Below are 26,222 nucleotides of genomic sequence, written 5' to 3'. Positions count from 1 at the left end.
GAATAATAATAATAATAAGAAGAAGAAGAAGAAGAAGAAGAAGAAGAAGAAGAATATGTTTGTTTCTGGTGTCCAAAAGAAGAAGAAAAAAATTCTAAAAACCAAAATGTTTCTTTCACTTTTTTAAATCAGACACTTGAGACAATAAAGAAAATAAATACTTTTTAAAAATTATTGTTTTTGTGGAATTGCAAATTCAGTCGTGGGTTTGGGTATCATCAGATAATCTGTAATTCAAAAAGCTTAATCCTGTTCTTCATTTCACAACCCAAAATTTAAAAAAACATTAATGTGTCTGAGCATCTTTGGTTTTTGAACTACAAATGATTTATGGATTATCTGATATTATCCTGAACCACTAAAATGTTCATTTTTTCCATTTTTTTGTGTCGAAACAAAGAACAGAATTGTGTTTTTTTTTTTTTTTTCTCATTTTCAAATTCTAATTGAAACACAGATGATCTAATAATAGAAGGACCTTTAAGGCCGTCCTAGCCCGGAGACTTGCCTCCACAGCTCATCATCACAAGGCAGCTTCGGGAGAAACAGACAACAATGACTTCATTTTCGTCTCATGACTCGGATGACGTCACCGACAACAAACAATTAGCCGCTTATGAGCAACTCGAGCACGAACGAGGTCTCGTGTTTTATGATTTAAAACCGGCTCTGTCATGAAAGCACACTGCCCTTTGTGATGCTTGTTGGCAGGCTGATAAAAACCGACTTTCAAACACTGTTGGCGCTGTCATATAATTATTGTTAGCAATGAAGGACAAACTGTTAATTCTCGAGGTAGTTTAGTTTAAATTATGGGATTAAATTTCTGTTTTTGTTGTGTGGACGTGTTGTCCTTCAAGTTTTAAAACAAGAAAGCCATTTTTTTCCCTTTTATTTTCCTCCTCTTTAGTAGAGCTCCATGAAGCTGCAGTACCACCTTTGACCACAACGATGAGCTATTTATTAACTGTTAGCCAAGGGGGGCGCTGTTCCCCTCAAAGTGAACGAAAAATGGGAAACACTCGTCCTAATAAATAAAATTTCTAAATGATTTCAAGCTTGTCGTCGTAAAATTTTCTTTGTTCATTAAATTAAATTAACTATACAAATAAAACTGAAAACTCTCTTTAAGAATGTCTAAAAAAAAATAAATAAATAAAAAGACGAGACACCCGTAAGCGTAAATAAACTTTATTTTTCAAAGCATATTTACATTTTTATTTATTTTTTTATTCCAGTTTCACCTCTTATACCGGGCAATAATTCACTTTAATGCAACTTTTAGAAAACAAAAAAATAAAAGAACTCCCTCTATGTACATTAATTCACATATGAGAACAAGCAAAGATATTATTATTATTACATTTGTTTAATGTACATATAAACATATGCTACAGTGGCCAGAGAGATCGACGACAGGCAGACAGACTGTTAAATACCAACACATTTGTTCCAGACAGAGTCAAAAATAAAGCCTCTATGAAATATTCCACCAGTAGATAGATAGATATTTTTTTTTTTAGTATTTTAAGATTAAGTTGAATTTGACTGAGTACATTAATTTAAGGTTGTGTAAACTTTAGTCTAACCGTACACGCAAAAAAAAAAAAAGAACAATCTTCAACAGACACCTTTAAACTTTCCACCATCAGAACTCAAACCGGTAATTTAATCGAAACCTTTCTCCCAACAAGTACGTAAGATTTGCACATATGTCCGACGTTTAGGTCCAGCTCGCTTCGCCGACGCGAAAAAACGCTAAAGACCGGCGATGAGGCCTCAAAGTTCACTACCGTCAGTATAAAATAAAAGCTTTCACAGGCACGCGGGCAGACGAAGCCTTTCCACATCTGCTCCTTCGCACAGCTCCGGTTGGTCTCTTCATGGAGCTTCGTCGGTTTGTTCTGGAGGAATTTTTTTCGGTGTCGCTGCTCTCCCGACGCTCTCAAAGACCTCCGCGCTAACACTTTAAATAAAAAAAGGTATAAAAGCCGTCACATTTTCACAACTCCGTGTTTTTCTAATTCTCTTTGTGCTACAAAACGATAACAGTGTGCAAAGCGAAAAAAAAAAAGAAAAAAGATGTCAGCACTTTGGTGTAGGTTTGTTAAATAACCAAAAGATTGTGTTCGTTTTTTTAAAAAAAAGGCTTCGTCGAGCTCCTTCTAAAAAACATCTGATTAACACGAAAGGTCAAAGGTGAATATCAAGTGCAAGAGACTAGAAGACGAATGTCCTTCTACCGCCGAAATCCCAATAAACGTTTAAAAAAAAAAAAAGATGAATGCCGACAGTCAGTAAGGCCGTGTCACATTTAACATTTGCGAGTGTAAATAAAAAAAACAGGCCGGTCCCGGGTTCGCCTGGGACCGAACAGCAGTGTTTTATGATTCCAGAAGCTTTCCCTGACACGGAGCGACGGACGACGACGTCGTGGTGTTTTTGGTCGCGCGTCCAACGGCGTGGCTTTACAGTGAATTAAGACGCCGCCCCGCTGACTGCACGGACCAGAGCTCGACCCAATCTACCGTTCTGAACACGGAATGTTCACATTTCAGTGTCAAAAAAAAATAAGAATAAAAACCTACAGTGAAAACAGAAATCCCCGCCCTCAGATCGATGGGCTCGACCCGAGGGAGAGGCTAGAAGTAAACGCGCCGTGTCTCTACTGCATGCACGGCGTACTGGAGGAAACGAAGGGTGGAACCAGGAGTCACGAGGCAGGCCATGAGAGTTTTGTTTTCCTTCCCTCACGGTGGATCACGTGGGATTACGGGGCAGAACTGGCCTTTTCCATGTTGTTTTTTTTTTCTTCAGCAAACAAAGCGGGCTTTGTGTTACTTTTTTATGAATTTGGTCTTTAACTGCGCTGGCTCTCAAAGCTTTCACCCCATCAGCGTGAGGAAGGTGCGTCCAGGCAGTCACATTAGTGTTTTTTTTTTTCTTTTTTTTTGTTTGGGCTACTTCATCCCACATGTTGGTGAGTCGCTATTTCTCGTCTGCCTTTCCGTTTACAGTGATCTGAGCTGCTCACGAGTACAAAATGATATCACATTAATGTGTCATATTAGTAGAACAGAGACGACCTCAGTAATTTAGCTGTCGCGTGGGCTTCACATTAAAACAGGTCTTAAATCTGTCTGTCACACACGCCCGCCAGTTTGGGCTCAATCCTGGTTAACGAAAGGTGTGTCTGCAGACGGCGGGTAAGACTACGGTCCGCTCGGTCTTCATGCGGATGAAGACGCTCGGGGCGGCGAGGGGGGGAACCGAACAGGACTCTCAGCGTGGCTCTTCTCTACACGGACCTCTAGAGGGCGCTCTGCAGTCGTCGGCGGAGCAGGTCGGATGAGAGGAAGAGCTGGAGGAGGAGGAGAAGGTGAGGGGGAAGGGGCGGGTGGTGGTGGAGGCTTTCTATTCAGGTAAGTTGAGCGCAGTGGCTTCTGGTTTCATCTTGAAGTACTGGTTGAAGCGCAGGACTGCATATCTGAGGGACGCAGAGAACAGCAGCGTCAGCCGGAGAGATAAAAAGGCCCCGACGAGGTGGATTCCAGAGCAAAAAAGACAAACAAACAAACTCGGAGGACAGATAATGCCGATCTGGATACTTTTTGTTCTAACCCTCTGAACCCAAACTGGGGATTCTCTGATCCTGATGAAATTTTTAGCCACTGTAGGCTCAATTTTTTATAAAGTCCTGCACCTCTATGGAAACAGAACAACCACGACTAGAAGTAGAGAGCACTCAGAAGTGTCTCTTGTGCAGTATGACGTAGTTACAACACCATTAAAAGGTGAAAGGGGAAAAAAAGGCAAGAAATAAAAGCGTAAGGTTGCATTTCTGTGACTGATCATCGTACATCGTGGACTCATCATGTTTCTCGTGCTTACATTTGTCTCCAACACTGACTAAACAGTGACTCTACACACTATGGATATTTTACTGCTTCGATTTTTAAAAATTTTCCATGCTTGTCTCTTATCTGTTTTGTATAAACACTGCCTGCCGATCAGCTGAGAAGTCCCCTGACACTTTGTCACGTGACTGCTGGTCAGAGCTGAGTCACTATTGGCTCTTCAGTGACGCCAAGAAGGACGGGGTTTTGAGTTTTTTACAGAATCTGGTGACTAAAAACTGTATAATTCTGGCTTTTTACAATTGTTCACAATGACACAAGCTTATATTCGGTTAAATATCCTGACAAAAATCTGCAAACTTTCCTGTTTTTACAGTTTCTTGCCATGAGAAATGGTGTCATCTTTTAAAAATGACACATCTTCATGGGTTTTGGGCTTCAGAGGGTTAAACAAATGATTCAATCTGCTGAGCATGATCACAATAAAAAAGAGAGCTTTAAATGAAGTGAGCTTGCTAGTTTCTTTTGCCAACATACCCCAAGAAGTCGAAGTCGATGGTGGAGAACTTGGCCTGGATCAGAGCCCAGAGACCCCAGAAGAAGTGAGATGCCTAGAAACAGAGGAGACACGGCGACAGGGAGATAAAACAAGGTTAGCGTGTATTCACTGTAAAAGGTGACTGGACGACACTTCTATCTCTTTAGTGCTTTACAATTTCTGCCACTCACTCATCCATTAAAACAAACATCAATGGCAGCGGCGCCATCACGCCGGCTCCTCGATTGGACTTAATGAAAGCCAGAGGTCGAAGCACCAAACCTCCAATTACTGAACAACCTGTTCCAGCACCTGAGCCGCCGCCGCCCCACGGTCTTAAACCAAATGTCGTTTCTAATTACCCAACACAGCTCACTCAAGCATACACAAAGCCAGCAGAGGCCCTATGGCAACAACAACAAATAGCTGACACAGAAACACAATTGCTCCTCTTGCCCATCCTCCACGCTGCCCCGCTTTTGCTCTTGACAGTAAACAAGGCGGCGGAGTGTGGCTCTGGGGAGACCGCCGAGGCTTACCGAGGCCGCCAGCGCCACTGCGTTGCAAACATCCTGCTGCCACACTCAGAGCAGGTACTTCATAACCTGTGTTTGCTGATCCAACACCTGCAGCCTGGAAAATCAACTCAGACCTGCACTCTGCAAGCGTCCAGTTTCAGGGGCATTGTGGAGAAATGATGAAGCAGAAACAACCGATAACATGAAGCGATATTTGTCCTGGACTGTCGGGACAGTGTGCGTCAAGGCCGGCGTCTAACTTATCAGTGGCTTTCTTTTCAACAATGTTAATTCGACGTTTCAGTGTTACATTTTTCAGCCTCAGTTTGCTTTGCTAGCTGTTTCCTATCAGCCTCCGCTGCCCTCAAGGCACCTCGACAAGTGTTTACTCAGAGCCAACAAATACGGGAAACCACGAGCCGCTTCTACGATTACAATCTTACAGTTATTCTTCAACTATTAACTCAAATTATGAGTGGCGACTGATCACAACTTTACATCAAGCCGCCACTTTCCTGGTGATATGGTAGTTCAAATCATCACTCCAAAAAAGAAACGAAGGAAAATAGATGTATTTTTAAATCATCATCACCCACTCGTTACTGATAACAGATTCCCGAGCCGAGCTCCTGCATGCTCATATTGGTTAATGGTTTTTTTCTCTCTTAATAAATCAATATGTGGATAAATATTAACAGACTGCAGTGGCCCTGGACACACTAAAACACAGATTATTAATTATTTAGAAACAGTCGACATCTTATAAAAGTCCAGACTTGACCATAAACACCAGACAGGTGCAGATAAACTTTATTAGAATCCAACGTCGTTTATATTCTAATGCAGTTATAATGCGCAGCTTTGGAAACAATTATGAAACCTCTTGTGGTTTTCTTTACAAAGTCTACACGACAGCGCTTTGATAGTGTTAGGTTAGTCAGAATTGCATTATGTGGGTTAAATAATTACAGCATCTTCTAAAAGAAATGAAAAATGTGTCCAAATTCACTCTAGATGGCTTAAAACACATCTTGAGTCTTGTATTTAGTGCACTTTCCGTATCTGTAAAGTCAGCAGCTTTATCCAATCAATGCCTAAAGGAAGAGAATTGCAAAAAGACGAGAAGGCAGCCATCTTGTTGCTTAATAAAGAGGAATACAGTGAGACAGCCATTGCAGCTTTCAGTTATAACCTTGAGAGAGAAAAAAAAATACACTGTTTGCACCAGGAGCTGCAACAGAAAGAGACAGGACACAGTGCTCCTAACATTTATTTCCAAAGCTGTAGACCTACGACAAATACTCACGAGGGCAAACTGGTTGACCTGGACGTAGAGAACCTCCACCTCTCTGTCAGTCACTTCATTGCCTTGGCCTTTGTGCTCCTTATAGGCCTCCAGGTAGGAGCGGAGCCACTGCAGCTGAAAGGCCCGGCTTGGGTAGTGACTATAGTCCACTTCATTCAGGCCTAAAAACACACAAAAAGTAAATACCGTGCATTTATGCCTTAATTGCACTAAAATGCACATATTAAGCAGTAGAAGTTCAACTTACCAGCAAACTCGTTGAAATGGTTCCCAATGTCATAGGCTTGGTAATTGTACCCAGCATACTCGTAGTCAATGAACTTTACGTTGCCTGGAAATAGAAGCAGCGTCGTTTAGACAAGAGGCACTCGAAGCAAACACAAAATGATGATGATGTTTCCCTCTCGATAACTCAGAATGTCAAGGCTTTTCATCTCATACCCTAACTTTCATCATGTCTGACTGGACTGGCCTGGCTAGTAAGCAAACTGTGGGGGGCAAGGAGTAAGAGTTTGCATTTTGAGGAGTGTGGAGGAGGAGTTTAGCACAGAGAAATGAAAGAGAAGAAGTTAAGACAGGCAGAAACGCTGACAAATGCTTCCTACACCGTCCACATAAAATGCTTTTTAGGAACATGTGCAAGCATACAGTGAGGAATTAGAAACATGTATGTTTCACAATAAAAGCCCCCCTTTTTTAAAGTAAAATTAGAGAAGAACTACAAGTGATGCAAAAGAGAACAGACAGGTCTTCATGGCGGGTACCTCAACAGCTATAGAGGTCGAGTTATCGGCCCTTTTTAAAGGAAACCACAGAAAGGCAGCTGGGTAACATTAAGTGGGATGAAAATTATGCAAAGCAACATGCAACACACTGAACACACACACACACACACATGAGTGGAGTCGAGCTGGCTTTTCGGGGAATGTTTGTTCTGGATGGATGCATGCACGGAGTAAAGTCAGAGGTATGTTTTGAAGACATGTTAAAAAAAAAAGTAGACAAAGACAGGAAATACAAAGAGACACTTGGCAAAGTACAGTGCCAAAGCAAATGTACAGCAACACACTATCTGACATGCTCTCTTAGAAGTTTGGTGACTTAAAGAAAACAATGCACCTGATGACGATAATGACTGAGGAGCTCTTGGATACACACTAAACCTTTACGGTAATGAGTATAGTTGTAAACGCCTCCTCGGCACCTAAATTTGAGTTGACTGCCGGAGGATTACAGCTGCTTGGAATTTTTGCAAATCTGATGTTGGAGCACGGCGGCGGCGGGGGGGGGGGAAGGTCAAAGAATGTGTTGCTGTCTCAGTGCGTTTGTCGGCCACTGAAAATGCGAGGTGTCCGCACTGACAATGAACAAAAGAGGCATTTAGCGACGAAGCGGTCTCAAAATACAAACCCTTACTTTCACAAGCCCGGTTTGTTACAGAGACGTTAATAAAAAAAAAAAAGAAAAAGTAGAATTTTGGAAAAACAGTGCATTTACTTAATGTATCTGAATGATGCTTTTGGCCTCGGCTACTGATGTCTTCGCCCTAACATGTGGAACATTAGTTTTTGAGGTGGTGCTGGACTACAGAGAAAGACACTATGAGGTGGGTTACCAGCCGGCGTGTAGGTCCTAGCGGGACACAACTGAACACCTCCGGGCAGTGGCTATAGCCCCCCTGTGCAGCAGATGAAAAGGTTGGGGCAAACACATCTTCCACACATGCTCACGCTCGCTCACTGACACATTTTGTCTTGCATCCATTCTTCCTCTCACGCACAGTGTCGAAACATCAGGCCCTGCTGCCAAACTCCCAAACCTCCCTCCCTCCCTCCCCCTGACCCTTCAAAAACTTCCCTTCCCACAACACTCCCCCTCCAATGCTCCCTTCCTATTGGCCTGCGCCGAATCCAATAGCATGACATCTCTGCTTGTTTCTGCAAATGACAGAATCTTTGAGAGGCTTCCCGTTGGCTGCTGAGCTGCAGTTTTGTGTTTTTTTGGCCTTAGGGACCGAGTTAAATGGTTTTTATTGTCTCTAAAAACATCTGAGTAAAGTGAGAGGAGCAGCCTGTGATGGAGGCTGAGAGCAAAGAGAGACAGAAAGAAAGCTCTTGTTGAGAGAGTTGGTTTGGTAAAATTGTGAGAGAGAAAAAAAAAAACCTCTAATGCTTATGGGTTCATCAATACGGGAAGTGGTGGCCTATTTGCTGTTACGTTTGGCAGACAAGTGGTTTTAGCAACTACAGCTGAGCAGAAGTGACAGGAAACAGCATGGAAGCTATTTGGTTTCCTTTCATGCCTACTCAACAAAAGGCTGTAAGTGCAGTGGAAGACAGCGACGGCATTTACGACGGCGAAGCTTTAGATAGGTTGAGCGGGCGCGGTCAGAAATACAATAATTATGGCCTGGAGCTAAGATTCCTTTGTGTTGGTGTTGTCACTTGTAGGACTGGTCTGGTTGTGAAGTCCTGGAACAAGAAGAAACCAATATCGATTCTCGCTTTTTTTCAATAATACCGCCACACAGAAGTACTAATAAACTCTTTCATGTTACTTCTTGTAGCCTAAAGCATTACTCTGCAAGTCTGCAAACATGCATAAATTGTGCGTGGGGGACCTCGTCTCTACAGAAGATCTATACATTAACTTGTACTCTGGAAAATGCTGCGTTTGTGAGAACAGAATGTTCAGAGCTCGGGAGTGTTTTACATGCAGGGTGTGCGAGGTGAATTCCTGCGATACTGGATACAACCAGTCGACATTTCTTTGATATGCAGAACCACAGATTCAAATGAGACTCTGCAGGTGTGCACTCGGGACTCCCTGGTGAGCTACTGTTACCTAGAAACGTCTGTGTGCTTTGGCAAAAAAAATATTACCCCATGACTTTGCAGAAAATATGTTTCTGCTTTAACCCTCTGAACCCCACGTTGTGCTTCTTCACAGAAACTGTACCAGAACCTGTAAAAACCGAATCAACAGATTTTCAACTACTCATTTGTCACATCATGTCAATTTCCCTACATTCTAGTATCACTCTTAAAAGAAACAGACTATTTGCACTAACCAGACTCTGCAACAAAACTAAACTTCTGCGCTCCCTACCATGAATGTGAATCTACTTGTGACTGAGCTGCAACCCTTATCAGATTTGTGGCATCATAACTTTGTGATACTGAACTAGTCATGGTTGTGCTGTTTCCATAGAGGTGCAAACTGCTCGGGGTTCAGAGGGTTAAAGTATAAAAGCTGACGATATTCTGTATTATGACTGTCAACTATTCCCATGAAAACACCAGAACCAACAGAGGAGTCAAACAGTCACCTTTCCTGTGCATCTCAGCCCCTACGCTAATCATTCCTACTAAAGACGGAGCTTCAAAAAGGTGTTTCAAACGTAAACTTCGATATTAGAAGAGGCTCAGTGTTTTCCCTAAACAGCTCAGAACTGCAGTCTTAGCAGTGTGGATTTATTGAGGCTGTGGATAAACACACACATTCGTATTTATAGCAGCGGGACAGTGGATGTAGTATTGACTCAAAATAAACTGCATAGTGCGTGTTCATCATAATATCACGGAACATTTCCCCCCAGCGAACCACTGAGGCTCACTGCTGCGTTTTTAATTGTCCCTGGACAACAATGGAGCTCTACGGCATAGGGGAATAAGCTATAAATAAGGTCTGGGCTACGCAGGTTGTTAATTCAGTGTTGGTTCTGATCTCTTCATGGGGTTTATTGACAGGAAAAATAAGGAATATCAGACCTTTATATTCTTTTAATGAAAAGATTATGATGATAATATTGATGCTATGAGAGGAAAAAAACTGCAGAGTGAAGACAAGCAGCCTTGCGATTGAAGCCTTTAGCTGGTGCTCAGTTACTTACAGTAAGGGCAAACTTAAGAAAAACAGCTGTGTAACAACCAGTGTTGTAAGTGGCCTAGCAATAAGATGTCACGTGGACAACCGGAGCAGCATTGGAGGGTGATATGTGGGTACGTGGCTCCTACTGCTGCTCATCCCGATTAGCCTGAGCAGTGGGCAGACTACGCGAGGGCCCTCAGAGCCGACTGTGTGTGAGGTGTGTCCCTCCATTGCCTCCCCAGGGCAGGGTGACGCACGGCAGCCACAGCCTCGGCTGTCATTCCTATGGGAGAAAGGCTAGACACAAGGAGCTGTGAGAAGGGCCTCGCCCCTCGTCGCAAACTGACGAGGGGGCTGACAGCTCACAAACCCTCCCTTAAACACCCCCGCCCACCTCCCACATACATATTTATATATAAGCCCGTGCTGTCCTCTTTTCCAGACTTGTTAAGTCTTTCTTATCTGTTTACCATGTCATTCATCTGCTACAAAGACAATGGCTACAACAGTTTCGCTGACAGGCCTCACAGGCTGCTGTAATTAAAGTGCAAAAGCAAGTTTACCTGAGGTCAGGCTGCTTGACATTCATACCATTTAAAAAAAAAATGGCAACAGCTCCAAAAAAAACCATGTGTTGCCAATTAAACTAAGTATGTGGTATGATGCAATGACATTGTTCGTTTTAGCTTACAAGTTTTCAGCACAGAATTAGAACGACACACCCGACAAACTGAAGAACAAGAATCCAAATGGGTAAAGGCTTCACTTTGGACCAAATTTAATTTAATAAATCTTTGTATTCCCCCCTCATAAAAAGGAGATTTTGGCCAAATTTAGTCCCAACATATAAATGCATGTGCAAAATTTAAACAAGGAGTCAACGTAAAGCCCGAGCAGAACACCCAAACAGCTGGATTGTCTTGTCTGACCGTTCTAATTCCACACCTGCAGCCCGATGCAAACACCGACAATGAGTGGAGCATGTGACTAGGGTTGAGGAAGTCCAGGTAATGCAATCCTACCTGAGCAAAGGGACCACCGCAGATCACACTACGACACAAATCAGTCACACGAGTACTGTCTATGACTGCACTCCTGCAGTTCATACTCACCTGCTTCCTCGTTGTAGATGATGTTTTTGCACAGCAGGTCGTTGTGGCAGAGAACGACGGGCGAGCCCAGCAGCGACAGCCTCTGCTGGAGCCACACCAGCTCTTCTCGGAGGCACTGTGGGCTGGGAACCTCCGTGTTAAACCTGGAGGGGGCAGAGAGGACAAGCAAGTGAACATATGAGGAAGACGGAGGTGTGAAAGGAGTGTTAACAGAACAGCAGATGGAGGTGGATAAGTCAGGAAAGGGAACCTGAAAGTAGAGTTAGAAATAAACAGAGGATGGGAATAGAAACAGAAAACATTAAAAAAGAAGAGAGCGAAAGGAACAACAAGTACTCTAATTTTTCAAACAGTTCATCTGGGTCCGTACATTTACATATTTATGTCATCTTAAGTCTGTTTAACTGTCCTGTAGATACACCATTATTCTCATTAATGCCAAGCATGACAGCACAACAATAGCTCACGACAACCTAGTTAGAGCACAATGGGAACATTTCTGAAGAGAATGAAAGGCTTTGCTGAAGCTGAGATCCTCACAATTTTACAACTGCAGCGAAAGATATTTAGTGCTTTAAAAGAACTGCTTGAGCTAATTCACAATAACATAGATTATATTCTGTTGTGACAGTACATCACTACACTATCAAAATATTTTAGTTCATTACCGTTTTATAAAACAGACTTAAAGGCAGACCATATCTTAAAAACAAAAATCCCCAAAATTACACCATTTGTCAGAACAAGAAACTGTGAAAACAGAAAATAATCTCAGGATTTTCAACTTTATGTGACGATTCATTGGAAAATTTAATCAAATCTGAGCTTAAAGTCATGACATGTCATCAAAATCACTTTATTCTACATGTCTCCTTTAAAAAACTATCAAAAATAAAACATTTACACGAACCAGTGTCTGTTTAAACCTAAAAATTGCACCAGCTCAGTGAAGATAAGAAGCGACGACTCACTCCACTATGACCAACAGTCCCATGACAACAATTCTGAGATATTTTTAAGCTGAACTGCAAACTGCACAGAACAGAGAGGAGACGAGAATGGAAACTAATCAGTCGTGCAATATTCATAACATGTACAGTCACCGTTTTTTCCAGTGTTGGAAGAATCTGTGGGCACGTAAAAAAAACAACAATACTGCACATGTTGATTCCGGTTATTTTTTGTTCAAATTTTGTAAAATAAATCTAGAAATGTCGCTCTCTTGTATTTAGAATTTATGGCATTGAGGATTTGTTAAACAGCCCCAATCACATTCACAAAACACAGTTCTTTACTTCTAGCCGTGGTTGTTCTGTTTCCATAACAGTGCAGGACTTTATATTGGAGTTACAAATGAGGCTTCAGTAAGTAAACACCCAGAAACTGCTTAGACTAAGAATGTGAAAACATTAATAAAATCTACATAAATAATAAAGCTGCCCTCCTCTTCTTTTTTTCCCCCACTTGTAGGAAGTGATCAGGCGACAGGGAAGTGAAAATGAACAAAAACTGTACCGCAAAGTAAATATCCAGACGATTGAGGTTGTCCAAATGTTTGCTTTTGGCTTCAATATGCAAAACCCTCGAGATGCGGCCGGTGTCACAAGCCTTAAATCTTCGTCAGCACTTCTCCTACCATGGAATTATTAGGGTGACCTCCATAGAAATCAACGTCACATCACAACGTGAATCTTTGTTTTGGATTCACTTTTTGGTGTCAATATACACAAAGGTCGCTGTTATTGCCAAATTGTCAAGCAATTGTTAGTGCCTGTGGAAACAATAACTAAAAGTCAATCCACACGTGATGCAGCAGGCTTGATTCTGGTTCGTCTGAGCATAAATAAACTACGTTTTCTACTCACAGCGGCCTGCTCTTCTATGATTTACACTTTAGAGACACACACTCTGTTGACAGCTCTGAGGAATGCCACAGCTGTAAACCAAAGCTGCTGAGGTTATGAAAGGAATTCCACGTACTTCCTCAGGACACACGAGGTATGATAATGAGCGCTCTTGTGTCGTACGATTGCACACGGGGTCGTTTCAATCATTCGTGACTCACTGATAAGAGAGGTACAAGGTCATATAGTTCCACGTCGAGATAACCGGAATACACATGATGCAACGCTACACGATCCTAAACACCGTGTTTATAGCTGTTTTTTTTCTAACTACACCTTCTTCAAAGAACCAGAAAAATGGCATCCTTGTAAAGGTTCTCAAATCTATTTATTACAGGTTCACTGTTACTTTCAGTTGATTTGAATTCAGAACAGCGTGAATAACACAACAAGACAGCTCTCTCAAATTCAGATTGTCCTCAAAGTGTCTTTGTGCTCCCATCTCATGTGTTCACTTGTTAAACTGGTTATGCAAAGTGTTCTTCTGTTCTTCTCTCTCTGTTCTAAAACACTAAATGGGCCTAAGGGACAGTTCTGACAGTTAACACGCCACATCTAAGGAGCTGGCACATCTCCGTAACTTCGATTCATGACATGAACTTACCTGGCATTTCGCTCAGGATCTTTGAAGTACTTTGGGATGAGCGCAAAGTACTTGCCCATCTTCAGCCACAAGTCAGACTGCGGTACCCAGCCATTATGGGCATGGATGGCGTGGTACTTGGCCAGCTGCCGGGCGATTAGCCTGCAAGGTGGAAGCAGAAAATCAGAATGAGAGCGGAAAGGAGGAATACACTGGGCTCCAGTTACAGCTTAGCCACTGAGAGTAAAAAAAAATAAATAAAAAAAATATTTTTTTCAGAGCTGCATGTTCTTTTCAGTCGGCTACAAATATTTTTAAAAACATTCTTATGATGTGTCAGTTAGACTTAACATCAATGTTTGGCCAGACTTGTTTTGTCTAATTCGTCGTCGATTATAAAACTAGAAAAAGCTCCCATTTAAAAAGAAATTTACCACAGTTCATCTACCAGACCACATATCCAATCTGCATGTAATTACTGTCTTCATGGACTTCTCATTTATTTATTCTTACATTTTTCACAGCCACAAGAGTTTCCTAACCAGATTATTTTGGTGAAACTATAAAGTAGATGAGCAGCGGTTGCATTAGTTAAGTTTTAAATAGTATTTTCCTAGTTTTTCATAAACATTTGTGGACCTGTCCCTTCTTTCTTAACCTGCATTTGGGTGAAATGTTTTAAGAGCTATGCGTATGGCCAATTTTTAATGAACTTTCAGAAATATGACACAGTTACTCCCGTGACACCTCTGGGGAAATCGTTCCTTATTGTGTGTATAGGAAAGCTGAACTGCACCGGACAACTGTACAACTGAAAATAAGTGAAGAAAGTGAATAAAAGAAGAAGGAATGTAGAGAAGAAGGAACAAGAGAGAACTGGCACTTCCCCTCGCAGTTTCAGGGATCTAAAGTATGCAAATAAATTCAGCTAAGAGCCTGTTTTGTCAGTCATTATGCAAGGTAAGTATGCATATGTAGCCTCGGGATGTCAGGCAGTGACAGGTGACACACCTCTGATGACACTGTGCAAATACTGTAAAGAGCCTTCTGTGAACAGCAAGCTCTTTTCCATTTACCTGAAAACAGGCTGGCTGCGAATGTGCTCCGGCTCCAGGGCGGTTCCTTGCAGAAATTCATAACACAGGCCGTTGTTGAAGGTACAGTAAAGGCGCGGCGCACAGCGGTGTGCGTGTAGCACTCTGAAACTTTTCACCTCGTTTTCACGGTCGACCAGCAGTTCTGTTTTGTTGCCATAAATACGGACCAGAACCACATCCTGCATGACTGCACCCACATAGCAGCCGAGGAGTTTGTTGGTGATTCCATCTGTGAAAAACTGTAGACACGGAGAAAAGAGTGGAAGGCAGGTGAATCAGGGGAAATGATCACAGTCTGTCCTGAACTGACCTCCTACCATTAAATGACAGTGGGACCATCCACATGATGCTATTTTAGTACTGTGCCTGAAAACCTACATTGTTTTGAGCATTACATAAATTCTGTGAGGAGTTGGGAAACTGGCATGCTGCAGGAAAGGAAGGCGGGATGAATGCAGCCACAAAAAAAATATGGCTGATTTAAGCGGAGTCGTCTCTGCTGTGAAGCTGGGAAGATTACGATGAGAGGCCAACATACCAGCTCTAATTGTTCACTCAATCTGGGATTGACTGGGAACGCCAGGACCGTCTGGAATTTTATTTTGCACGAGGAAGCAATGACTGGCATTCGCTGAGTTCCCACTTTGCTGTCATTGATGAATATACTGGGAAAGAGCGGCAGTCTGAGCATGTGACCAGCTTCCATCCTCACTGTGTTTACTAAGCAGAGCCACACCCCCAGCTGGTGACTGAAAAGGAAAACATCCCTCGCGGGTGTTTGTCCAGGCTGTAATGTTGTATGCAAGTCAAAGTGTCTCTTTGGATAATACATAATACATGGTAGTACATTAGTCAGCCAATATTATGAGCTGATGCTAGCCTTGTCATGGATATGTGAGCAGCAGCATAAATGTTGTATATGAGCTGATGTGAATTATTTCCTACAGAACATAAAGCGGAAAAAGATGCTTCAGATATTGTCGAAACAGTCTCATCACATTGTTTATCCAGTGGGGCAGCTCCAATTCCATTCTCTGCAGCGCATGTAGCAGAGCACAGACAAGCAGATAACCAACACGAGTATAACTTTCTTAAATTAATATGTGCTTTGGAGTAGCGATCATTCTCTCGTAACTAGTCTACTTTGGCAGGTCAACCAACCAACACTCTTACAGGATTACTTAGTCATGCTCTTTTTGTTGTCTGTTTTCTCTAGATGTTAGGAATATTGTATGCATGTCAAGTGTTTCTTTTGGTAAATGTAATACATCTGTAAGCCAATACTATCTGCTGATATCAGCCTGTCACGTATGTGTTGGTTTTGCCGTGTGTGTGTTGTCCAATATGTGCTGCTATGAAGCTATTTTTTTTTCTTCTTACAAAATATAATCCAGAAGAAAATGCATGAGATAACTTAAAAACAGTGTCATCCTCCATTCTTTACAACACACTCTGCAGCGCATGTAGCAGAGTGCAGCTGAGCACACAATGGTGCCGAGTCAAAGCGGTGTCTTTGTGGTAACTACATTGTGAAATACATTGCTAGAAAATTAACACACAAGCACACCATTGTTTGATCTTTTAAACATACACCTAAGATGCATTTCAAAGACTACCGGCCAATCTGACGACATCAGTGAATCGGTATGTGCACTGACCCCAACAATCCAATACGGGTCAAGCTCTAGTAATTAGTCCCCTCTGACGTTGGCAGGTCAATCAACACCCTTTACCTGATTAGATCTAATCACAAATGCAAAGAAAGCCACAGTCATGCTCTTTTTTTGTCCTCTGTGTCCCTTACAATAGTGAAGAATACTCTTAAGTTTTATCTCTTATCTCTATGTATGACATCTTTACACCAATCCTCATGATTTCCAGACAGTCCTTGTCGTTTATTACCACTCTGACAGTGTCCCAGGTGAATGCAAAGGAGCAAACAGAAACCCCCCCCCACTGTTTGATCTTGACCACAGTTGACGCATATTCCACTTGCAAAAAGGCAAAACATTAACCTTTAGGAGGCGGTTATAAAAAAAAAAAAAATGAATAAAAAAATACCGGCTGTAATACCGCCAGGACATACTCTAACCATCTGTCTGTGGATATCAACAGCGATTTTATAGTGACATTAACACGTTATTTCCAGTTGCTCGTGGGGGTTTAACGTGTGTCTAGCTAGTTTCGTGTGTAACTACGTAACTAGCTAGCGGGAACACCTTGCTAGCTAAAACGTCGCTTTTAAAACGACTCCGGAGGCAACGAAACGGGCATTAAAGACACCGGGACGAGCACGGAAACGGTGAAACGTTATTAAATTTTAATTAACGGCACCTTCATTTTGACCTCGGACGGCTTCCAGCTCGGTCTCAGCTCCTTGATGAGCTTCAGCGCGCCGGGTCGGTAGTCGTTCTCGTCAACTGTCACGTCTATTTTGGGCACAGCGGGAGCCTCGTCAGGGACGTGGATGTAGTTAGCCATGGCGTCGTCTTTGACTTCTTCGGATGTCTATCTTCAAGAAAAAAACACAACCAAAAAAAACCTCTGGAAGCTGCTGCAGTTGGCGGCGGGAAAATATGCGCAATGTATGAAAACAGGGCGAGGAAACTGCGGGTATATATTCCTGGTGCGGTCCGTGTGCTGCGGCAACGCCTCTCAAAAAACCCACCCACCTCCAAAAAAAAAAATAAAAATGTCACCCCAGTGCATGCCGGTAGCCGGGTGACTCACTGGGAGCGCTCGATGGGTCACCGGCGTGCACCATCGAGGCGGAGCTTAATAATTAAACCGTTTTCCTGCTTTTAAAAACGTCTCAAAACAATCCTAACTAAATGCTTAATTCTTAAGTGAAGCGAATACACAAAATAACCCGATAAAATATCACCCGAACCCCTCAAATCGGTGCTCGGCGGTGTGCCCGCACAAACGCACCCTCTCCGCTCGCTCTCCCGCTGATGTCACGTGCGTAATCTGCTTGAATGAATTACGTGTTGCGTCACGTCTGAGCGGTTTAAATGGCAGCGCTGTGACGGAGCCAGCTAGTCCGACATGGAGAGGCCAAATCCACTCTAACTCAGGCTAATCCGCCTTTTTTCATCATAAAAGGAACACGGCCGCAATGCTGGATTTAAAGGAAACGCTTGAAGACTGAATGCCTCTCTGCTTTTTATTGGTGGTTGTCACTTCAGTCTTATTTAAATGCTAGAATTATGTTGCAAAAGCATGCACACACCTCAAAATACACCTAAACTTGATCTGTAATGTAGATGTCTGAGGTTTTCCTGCAAGGAGTAGCAAGTGTCTGCTGCACTTTCAGGGCTCCAGTAGTAGGACCCCGTTTCTAGGACCCTTGGTTCACATCACATCTTCTTCCGTCCAGATAACATGACAACCAGTTGTTTACTCCAGAGGCGAGCTAACTTTTCAGTAATCTTTGGGATGAATAAACCTCAAACATAATAACTGATTGTACAGAAGTAGTATTTGGATTGAATACACCTTTAAAACTAGGAGTACTTGGACAGAAAGCAGTATTTTTAGGATGAACTGACCTTTAAAACTAGAAATATTTGGACAGAAAGCACCAATTCGGTGGAATAAACTTTTAAAACCAAAAATACTGGAACAGAGAGTAGTATTTTGGGTTGAACAAACCTTTAAAATTGTAAGTACTTGGCCAAATAGTGCTATTTCGGGATGAATAAATGTACTAATTGGATGGAATAAACCTTTAAAACCATCAATACTTGGACAGAAAGTATATTTTAGGTGGAATAAACCTTGAAAACTATATGTGCTTAGACCGAAAGTATATTTTGAGTGGAAATAAAACTATAAGCTGTAGTTTGGCCAAAATTGACCTTTAAAAATGCAAGTATTTGGATAGACAGTACTGACTGGGTGGCATAAATTTCTAAAACTATAAGTACCAGGACAGAAAATAGCATTTTTTTTGGGTTGAGAACAAACAATTTGGAACTATCAGTCGTATTTTTAATCAGTTTTGTCATTAGGTTCCCATTTACCCACACATAACACACATTTATCGTCTATCAAATGGTCAGAAATAACAGTAAAATGAATAGATGTCTGCATCACAGCCACACATGGGGGTTAGTAAGGGCCCCAAATGTCCATTCTGAGCCAGGAAATCCTCTGGATGTGGACTGACTGGCAGAAATAATTAGGAACAACATGCAGGAGTTGAATGAAGCCATTTTATCGAGTCGTCATCACGACTACTTGAACATACAATCCAACGTCTGTGCAAAATCCGTGTGCAGTGACTCATTTCATTTAAAACAAGCACTCACATGCAGTAAACCGCCTTTTATAAATAGAAATGTTTCATGTGGAAGGTGACAGCCCTCATGTATTCGATCACGTCTGACACACTTTTCAGATCTGGCTTGCTCGGTTGCTTGGTAACATGCGGATCTCCGCGCTCCAGTCGTCCTGCCCTCTGCTCCGGCAGTCTCTGTATAAACAGGGATTTGAATTTTATCTTGACGCATGTGGCTCTGTGGGCAGTGTTGACTCAGCCTGTGAACCGGTGGTTCTCAATCCGGGGTGTGGGCTCCTCTAGAAGGACGTAGAGCCACTGCAGAGGGGACGTGGGTGACCAGAGGGGGGAAAATATGGAGTGAAACTAGCTGAATTAATGTAAACTATGTGCAGAATATAAAGAAAAGTTGCCTCATGTTGACCTTTATTTCAATCAGATCTAACTTGAGTACTTTTTTATGAGGTGCTTTGTCTATTATTGTGAATAATTAGGAAATAAATATGATGGTGCGAGCATTCTTTGGCTCCTAAAGGGACGTTTAAAGGATGAAAATTTGAGAACCATGGCTGTAAATAATGCCCTGTTCTCCACTTGCACAGATGCACCTTGGAGAGCTGAGTGGAGGGTGTTGTCTTTACCTCATCAGCAGCTTTATATGAAAACTAGAACACTTGTCCTCATGTTTTGAGTGTCTTTTGATGACTTGCTTCCACAGACGTCCATTGAGGACCTGGAGGCTTATTGCATGCTTTTCGTTATGCTCCATAATTCTAAGAGACTATAAACCAAAGTTGCAGCTTTTACTAACCAGAAAATTCCTCTGTTGGTATTAAAAAAAGTAAAACATGCCCAGCGGCGAACCAACAAGCAGAAATGGACGATTGTCTTCTTCAGTCTCCTAAATTCGACTCCTTTTTACGACACTTCTAAAGTTTCTTGTCCTTTCAAAAGAGGCACTTTTCAAATAGCAACATCCCCAAAAGCAACACATCCCAGTAACAACGGACAACATTGTGCGAGGCTGACAATGCCAATTGTTGCCGCGGCACAGCAGGAGATATAGTTACCAGTTAGACTGAAATCTGATCGAGAGTTTCCATAACGACACGGCAACAAAGGGATTGTCCTTTATACCATCAACATGAACATGTTTAATTCTTGTGAGTAAAAAAAAGAAAAATTTTTAGCTGTTTGAAGAATAAATCGAGTCAGTCTTGGTGTATTTTATCCTCAATATGCTGCATTTGTATCTCATTTCATGTCTGCATTTTTACTTTAAATCTTGCTTTGAATGCGACAGATGCAGTCGTCCTCAAATTTATTCATACCCTTCCATTAAGGAAAAGCCAGAATTCGTCACTCAAATAACTAGAAACTGAAAAAAGTAATAATAAATAAAAATTAGCAAAATTATAATTTAGAGAAATATGAAATTGCTTTTGAATTGTGGGTGAAAATAATAATAAAAAAACTTAGAGCACTTTGCTGATGAGCAGTGGGCCAGAATACCTGTCAACAGGTGCAGAAGTCTGACTGAGAGTTACAGAAAACACTTGATTGCAGTGATTGGCTCAAAGGGTTGTTCAACAAAATATTAGTTTACGGGTCCCATCATGCTTGTTTGCTTGTTTTTAAAAATATGTATATTTCTGTTGAACCACAATTCAAAAGCAATATCATGATTCTCATTAAATGTTTATTTAGCATTACTTTTGTCAGGGTATGAATACATTTGAGGACGACTGCATGTGTTAATTCTCTAAATCCTAAGTAGTTCCTGGATGTTTTTAGCTCCTGTCATAGTTTTCCTCACTATGAGCTCATTGTTCACCATAATATAACACAAAGAACTCAGAAATGTCTTTATGTCTAAATCATAAATAAAGTTGAGTTTTTATTTTCCTAAAAAGAAATGCAAACATTCCTACAGGTGTTACAAATACTGAAAAAAGTAGGTTACTCTACATGCCATGTATTGTTACCATACTTGTCTGCTAGGTGTAAACTCAGCCTGCAGTTCAGCCAAATTCAGCTGATAAATCAAAGAATTTTTGTCACATGACCGTTGGTTGCAGCTGAGTCATTAAAGGCTTCACGGTTGCGATGAGAAGTGCAGAATTTTTTGTTTTTTGCAGATTATGTTCAGAGCAAACAGTATATTTTTGGCAAATTTTAAAACAAGACATATAGAATACATTGACTTTGATTAAATATCATGATTTTATGGGTAGATTTGGTTTCGTTTTCCAACAGAACAGTATGAAGGAGAACTTCATGGACTGTCAGAAAGTACAAAATCAGGCACTTCTTTATGTTTTTACAGTTTCTGGCTCTGGTCAATGGTGTAATTTAAAAAAATACACACATGCTTTTCAAACCTGCAGCGACATGTTAGGATTCAGAGGAATAATGTCGCAATTAGCTGAAAAAAAATAATCTAAACATATGATTCAAACAGCCATTTAGTGCATATGTTTCTGCAAATAATTTAATTTTTACAGCAAAAATACATTTTTTGGATTTACAAACAGCCAGATAACCACAGCTAATACACAGCTGTATCTCACTATCTGAACATGACATGACAGAATGCACGATTCCTTTTCTTGGACATTCTTCAAGTCCGATTACCTCATCGGCATCCCTAAACTTGCATAATTTCTTCAGTCTGCAGCGATATTCCAAAGTCTAAGCTGCGGCGATCAGTCGAAGTAGTCTTCTATGTCGACGTCAGGGTTGAGCAGCTCCTCTCCGTACGGCGTCAGATCCATCTGGTTGAGGATCAGGTTTTCGAACGTCTCCTCCAGATCCGTTTCTCCGATCAGCACCGCTCCCACCATCCTGCCTCCGCTGAGGACCACCTGGAACCAAGAAATTAGGAAATAATTTTTAACATCTTCAGACGACCTCCTTATCTTTACAGTTTCAACCAATAACTGATTGATGATAAATCGTCCTTTAATCGGACCCAGCATTATGTCACAGGCGTCGGCTGATTGTTCGTCGCAGCGATGGCTTTTAAATTTCCCAGACACCATAAAAACAACACGCGGTTTTGATGCTGCTCAGATTAGAGGCAGGATTTAGCAAATTCTAATCGCAGAGAAACAAACTCTAGCTTCATTTAAGTCAGTAAAAAAAAAAAAAAATAGAATCAGTGTCATTCCATCAAATCACCACATTTTTAGAACAACTCTTGTTTGATTTTCCTGCAGTTGTTATGACATAAAATCAGAATATTTCTAAAGGTATTTGTGAAATTTTTGCTTGATGATACTCGATGAAATACTGTCCGACATATGTGAATGTTTGGTTGTTTTCTTTAATTGCTCGTCGACCCAATTCCAGCACTTGAAATGTGATGATGCTCAATTTACAGTACAATATCTCAGGAACTATTTAAGATAAAAGCCTGAAAATTTCACTATTTTTTCTCATCGTGGCATTAAATTAAAATCTGCAATACAGCACAAGTAGGTCAAATAGTCACGGATTGCTGGTGAGTTAAAATATAAAATAAAAATAAAGTTTTGATTGACATTAACAAAAAAAAAAAAGTATACTACAGACAGAAGCTGCATGTAGCTGTAGAAGACAAAACATAGTGCATAAATGAATAAAAACCTCTTTTTGTTAAACAGATTGAGAACATACGACAAGTTGTCCCACAAAAACAAAAGCGCTGCTGGTGGACGGCCAAGTGGGGCAGAGTTCTGGAGTTTGTCTCCTGATGGTGTGAGCTGTGATAACCCAATGGAAATAAAACCAGCAGACACAATAAAACATGATCTCATCACTAGTTCCCTCCACGTCATCACCTTGACATACTCCCGGCCTTTGGTGCAGCGTACCAGCAGCTCGTGGTCGGAGCCCAGCCCCTGCCCGTTAAACTTTCCCAGCAAGACCACCTGAGGAACGATCAGAAGACAGGAAGTTGTTTAAAAACATGCTGGGAAAGAGAGAGGAAGGAAAACACCAACGAGGCCGAGGGAGGATGACCTTCATGGGTCCTGAAAGTAATAAAAAACAGTTGCAGTTTGAGCAGTAGATGATTAACACAGTGGTTATTATTTAAATAGCTTTAATGCCCTGCAGTAAAACGTCGCTGACCTTGTAGTTGAAGAATTTTGTAATGTGTGAGAAGAGTTCAAAGCAGAAGTCCAGCTCGATGGGTTCTGAGAGGACGTGTGCTGCCATACAGCGGCCGGCGTACCAGCCCATCTGACGGGCCTGAGTCCACAAACGCATCTGGAGACCGAACACACAGTATGAGCTTCTAATATGCAATACAGAGGACAAATAATGTAATGTTTTTAGCTTTTCAGCGTCGATAAAGAGTCTTCCAACTGCCTAAAAAAGTGCCACTGGTGCAGGAAGATGTATGAAACATAGAGTTAGGTTTTGTGTGGGCTCATTTTTCACTGCAATATAAAGTCCTGCACCTCTATGGAAACAGAACAACAATGATTAGAAGTGGAGAGAACTTAAAAACAACTTCTGTGCAGAATGACAAGCTTATGATGCCATAAATCATCAAACCAAAACCAAACCAACCAAAAAAACTCAAGTTGAATTTCTTCAATTATTCATTCTCAAAAAATGAAAACATCTGGAACCAACATGTTCAATGTTTTTCAAAGTGTAAAGAGATGTTGCCAATACAAGAAAAGAAAAAAATGGTGGCTCAACATACGATAGATTATTTTTTTACAAGGTACATTTTTAATTGGTTTCCATGCCACACACAGTTCATCCTGGTTCAACAGAAAAGTTTCAGAATTTTTGTGACGTGAGTCATTTTAAGCTTATATTTAGTCATTTTTCCTTAAAAATCTATATACAGCACATGATTTTTTGTGTGTGTGTGTGTGTGTGTGCTTTCTACTTTTATCAATTGTTCTGTATGCTTACTGCATTTTAATTTTAATTTATTTTATTGAAAAGCACTTTGTGACATTTGTTTTGAAAAGTGCTCTATAAATAAAGTTTATTATTATTATTATATTATTATTATTATTATTACCATGATTTGTTCAAGGACTGTTGGAAAACTTAATATCAGATAATTTTTCTGGTTTTTACTCTTTGTGTTTCTGAACATTTTGTCATTTTGCCAATTTTTTAAACATGTCTTTCCCACATGCTCGTGGGTTTTCGACTTCAGAGAGTCGGTTACTTTATTCTTTATTAGGATCCCCCATTAGCTTCCACAAAGTGGTTGCTTGTCTCCCTGGGGTTCCAGGGTCAAAATTAAAAGTTACAATTTACAAAACATTAAAACTACATAATAAATAGCAAACATTTCATTTATAATGCAACCTGGTACAAAGCAGTAAATGGAGGAAGAATCCTCCGATGTTCTGTGCCAACTGTCCTTTTATTTTCCTCTTAAAAGAGACGATATTTTTAGTGTCTCTGATCTGTAAAGAAAGCGAATTCCATGCTTTTGCTCCTCTGTAAACAATAGTTCTTTTCATGAGGTTGGTTTTGGGCCTGGGGACGACCAAACCACTTGAGGTCACTGGTCGAGTCACATAGTTGTGACAAAATCCACTGAATAGGAGCTCTTCTGGGTTCTCTCTCTTTGCCAAAACTTTATGCCTGAACATCAGAAGACCGGCTTGTATTGTAGCCTCGACTGTAGCTTGATGACAGACTCAGATTGTTAAGTGTTCTGGAACAACTGGTTTTAATCCGACTGGAAAAGACGAAATAAGATTTGATGATGCGTCCAACTTTTGCTGGAATCAAATCAAACTGCTCGACGTTTCAGTTTATTCTGAAGGCAACAATCTGGGCACAGCTTGTGGTTTAGGCACACAGGACAACAAATAACCTCATAAAGAATCAACGTTTAAAGTAAATACTGTCATTCTACACAGTTGTAAAGAATATTTAATGACTTTACCTGTTGCCACAGTGAGCTGAGCTCCCAGCATGCAGTGCAAACGTCTCCTGCTGCGTACACGTCCGGCTCTGACGTCATCATGTGGTCGTCCACTCGCAGGCCGCCATCACCTGCCACTGCAAACTAAAGACGCACAGCATAAAGTAAAGATCTCATTAACAAGCAACATAGAATTATTACAACAATGCACAAAAAAGCCAAATATCAGCTGTTTACAGTATAATTTACACTTAATTTTCATGCAGTGGCCGAAAACCAAAGCAACGAAAGCTCATCTGTCCTTTACTGACATCTAGGAGCATTAGATCCACTTTTCCAATTACGAAGACAAATGAGATTGTAGGTAGAAGCAGATCTCACATGAGAGGAGGAAGACTCTGCGTTGTTATCCCGGCTAAAACAATTAGGAGCGCATGAGAGCTCTTTGTTCTTTATTTACGTCGGCTGAAGCCTTTTATGTGCTTGGAAACTGGAACAGAAAAATGTTGTCCCACATTAGGGCCTGTCATGAAACCGTGTGCAGTCTTGAGACACGAAATCAACAACAGACACGTCTTAATAACGTCTGGCCGGACATGTGACGATATGACGAGTGACAAGCAGCAGGATTGCGTTTAATACTAATACAAAGCAACAGTGTGCCCAAAGCCTGAAGATCCCTGCAGCACTGGCACGCCCGCTAATAAATTCTAGTCTGCATATGGATGAGTTTTCTTACAGTGTTGCCATGGAGAAACGGCTCAGCGTTTGGCACGACACCGGTGGCGCTGACAACCAAGTCACAGCCAAATGTTTTGCCATTGGTCAGCTGGACGTAAACCGGCCAGGATCCTGCTGCGACGGAAGAAAAGCCCGAGGAATTAAAAAGTAGAGGAGGAGAAAAAAAAAAAAAAGAAGTGGGGAGGGCAAGAAAAAGGAGCATTTGGAGGACAAGCCCGAGGTTCTCACCGCTCTCGGGTCTTAGTGTTTGCTGTGGGGAATTGAGGAGCTCCTCGGAGGTGAAGATCTTTTCCACTTCGCACTGGTATTCCACTGAAACTCTGCGGGAAACCTGAGCACACACCGGCGGAGGGAAGAGAAATTTTGGAAGACAGTATACTCAGAGCAGAAGGTCAAAACTGAATATTTGCGTGAGCGGTTTCCCACAGAAACACACTGACCTCCACAAACTGTCTCACCTGCTGCGCTCCTCGAAGAGCTATTCCTTCGTGCCAGTCGGGACCCAGAGCGCTACCAGGCTCTGT

The 26,222-nt window shown here is 41.5% G+C and overlaps 2 protein-coding genes and 1 long non-coding RNA gene across 3 annotated transcripts in view; all 3 read right to left on the bottom strand.

The window, feature by feature from the left end:
- Nucleotides 1-1,175: 1,175 nt before the first annotated feature.
- etnk1 (ethanolamine kinase 1) lies at nt 1,176-17,435 on the bottom strand. Its single transcript, XM_008300390.1, has 8 exons — nt 17,120-17,435; nt 14,765-15,024; nt 13,710-13,850; nt 11,202-11,344; nt 6,467-6,550; nt 6,220-6,380; nt 4,395-4,468; nt 1,176-3,487 (listed from the first exon to the last, which is right to left on the bottom strand). The coding sequence occupies exons 1-8, from the start codon at nt 17,264-17,266 to the stop codon at nt 3,415-3,417; spliced, it is 1,083 nt and encodes a 360-aa protein (XP_008298612.1). The 5' UTR covers nt 17,267-17,435; the 3' UTR covers nt 1,176-3,414.
- Nucleotides 6,919-11,188, bottom strand: LOC103371157 (uncharacterized). Its single transcript, XR_520932.1, has 2 exons — nt 10,236-11,188; nt 6,919-7,897 (listed from the first exon to the last, which is right to left on the bottom strand). It is a non-coding gene; the product is annotated as an uncharacterized LOC103371157 (long non-coding RNA).
- A 4,092-nt stretch (nt 17,436-21,527) lies between the features above and the next one.
- pyroxd1 (pyridine nucleotide-disulphide oxidoreductase domain 1) overlaps nt 21,528-26,222 on the bottom strand; it is an 8,522-nt gene continuing 3,827 nt past the window's right edge. The window contains exons 7-13 of the mRNA XM_008300391.1: nt 26,157-26,218; nt 25,927-26,029; nt 25,697-25,812; nt 24,979-25,101; nt 23,181-23,318; nt 22,889-22,978; nt 21,528-21,931 (exon numbers count right to left, since the gene is read on the bottom strand). Coding sequence (XP_008298613.1) covers nt 21,773-21,931; nt 22,889-22,978; nt 23,181-23,318; nt 24,979-25,101; nt 25,697-25,812; nt 25,927-26,029; nt 26,157-26,218 — 791 coding nt within the window. The 3' untranslated portion in view covers nt 21,528-21,772. The remainder of the gene's footprint in view (nt 21,932-22,888; nt 22,979-23,180; nt 23,319-24,978; nt 25,102-25,696; nt 25,813-25,926; nt 26,030-26,156; nt 26,219-26,222) is intronic.

This window comes from Stegastes partitus, unplaced genomic scaffold (genome assembly GCF_000690725.1).
Source record: "Stegastes partitus isolate 25-593 unplaced genomic scaffold, Stegastes_partitus-1.0.2 Scaffold1532, whole genome shotgun sequence".
Lineage (NCBI taxonomy): Eukaryota > Metazoa > Chordata > Actinopteri > Pomacentridae > Stegastes > Stegastes partitus.
The sequence above is the reverse complement of the archived record's forward strand: the minus strand, read 5'-3'. Positions and strand labels throughout refer to the sequence as shown.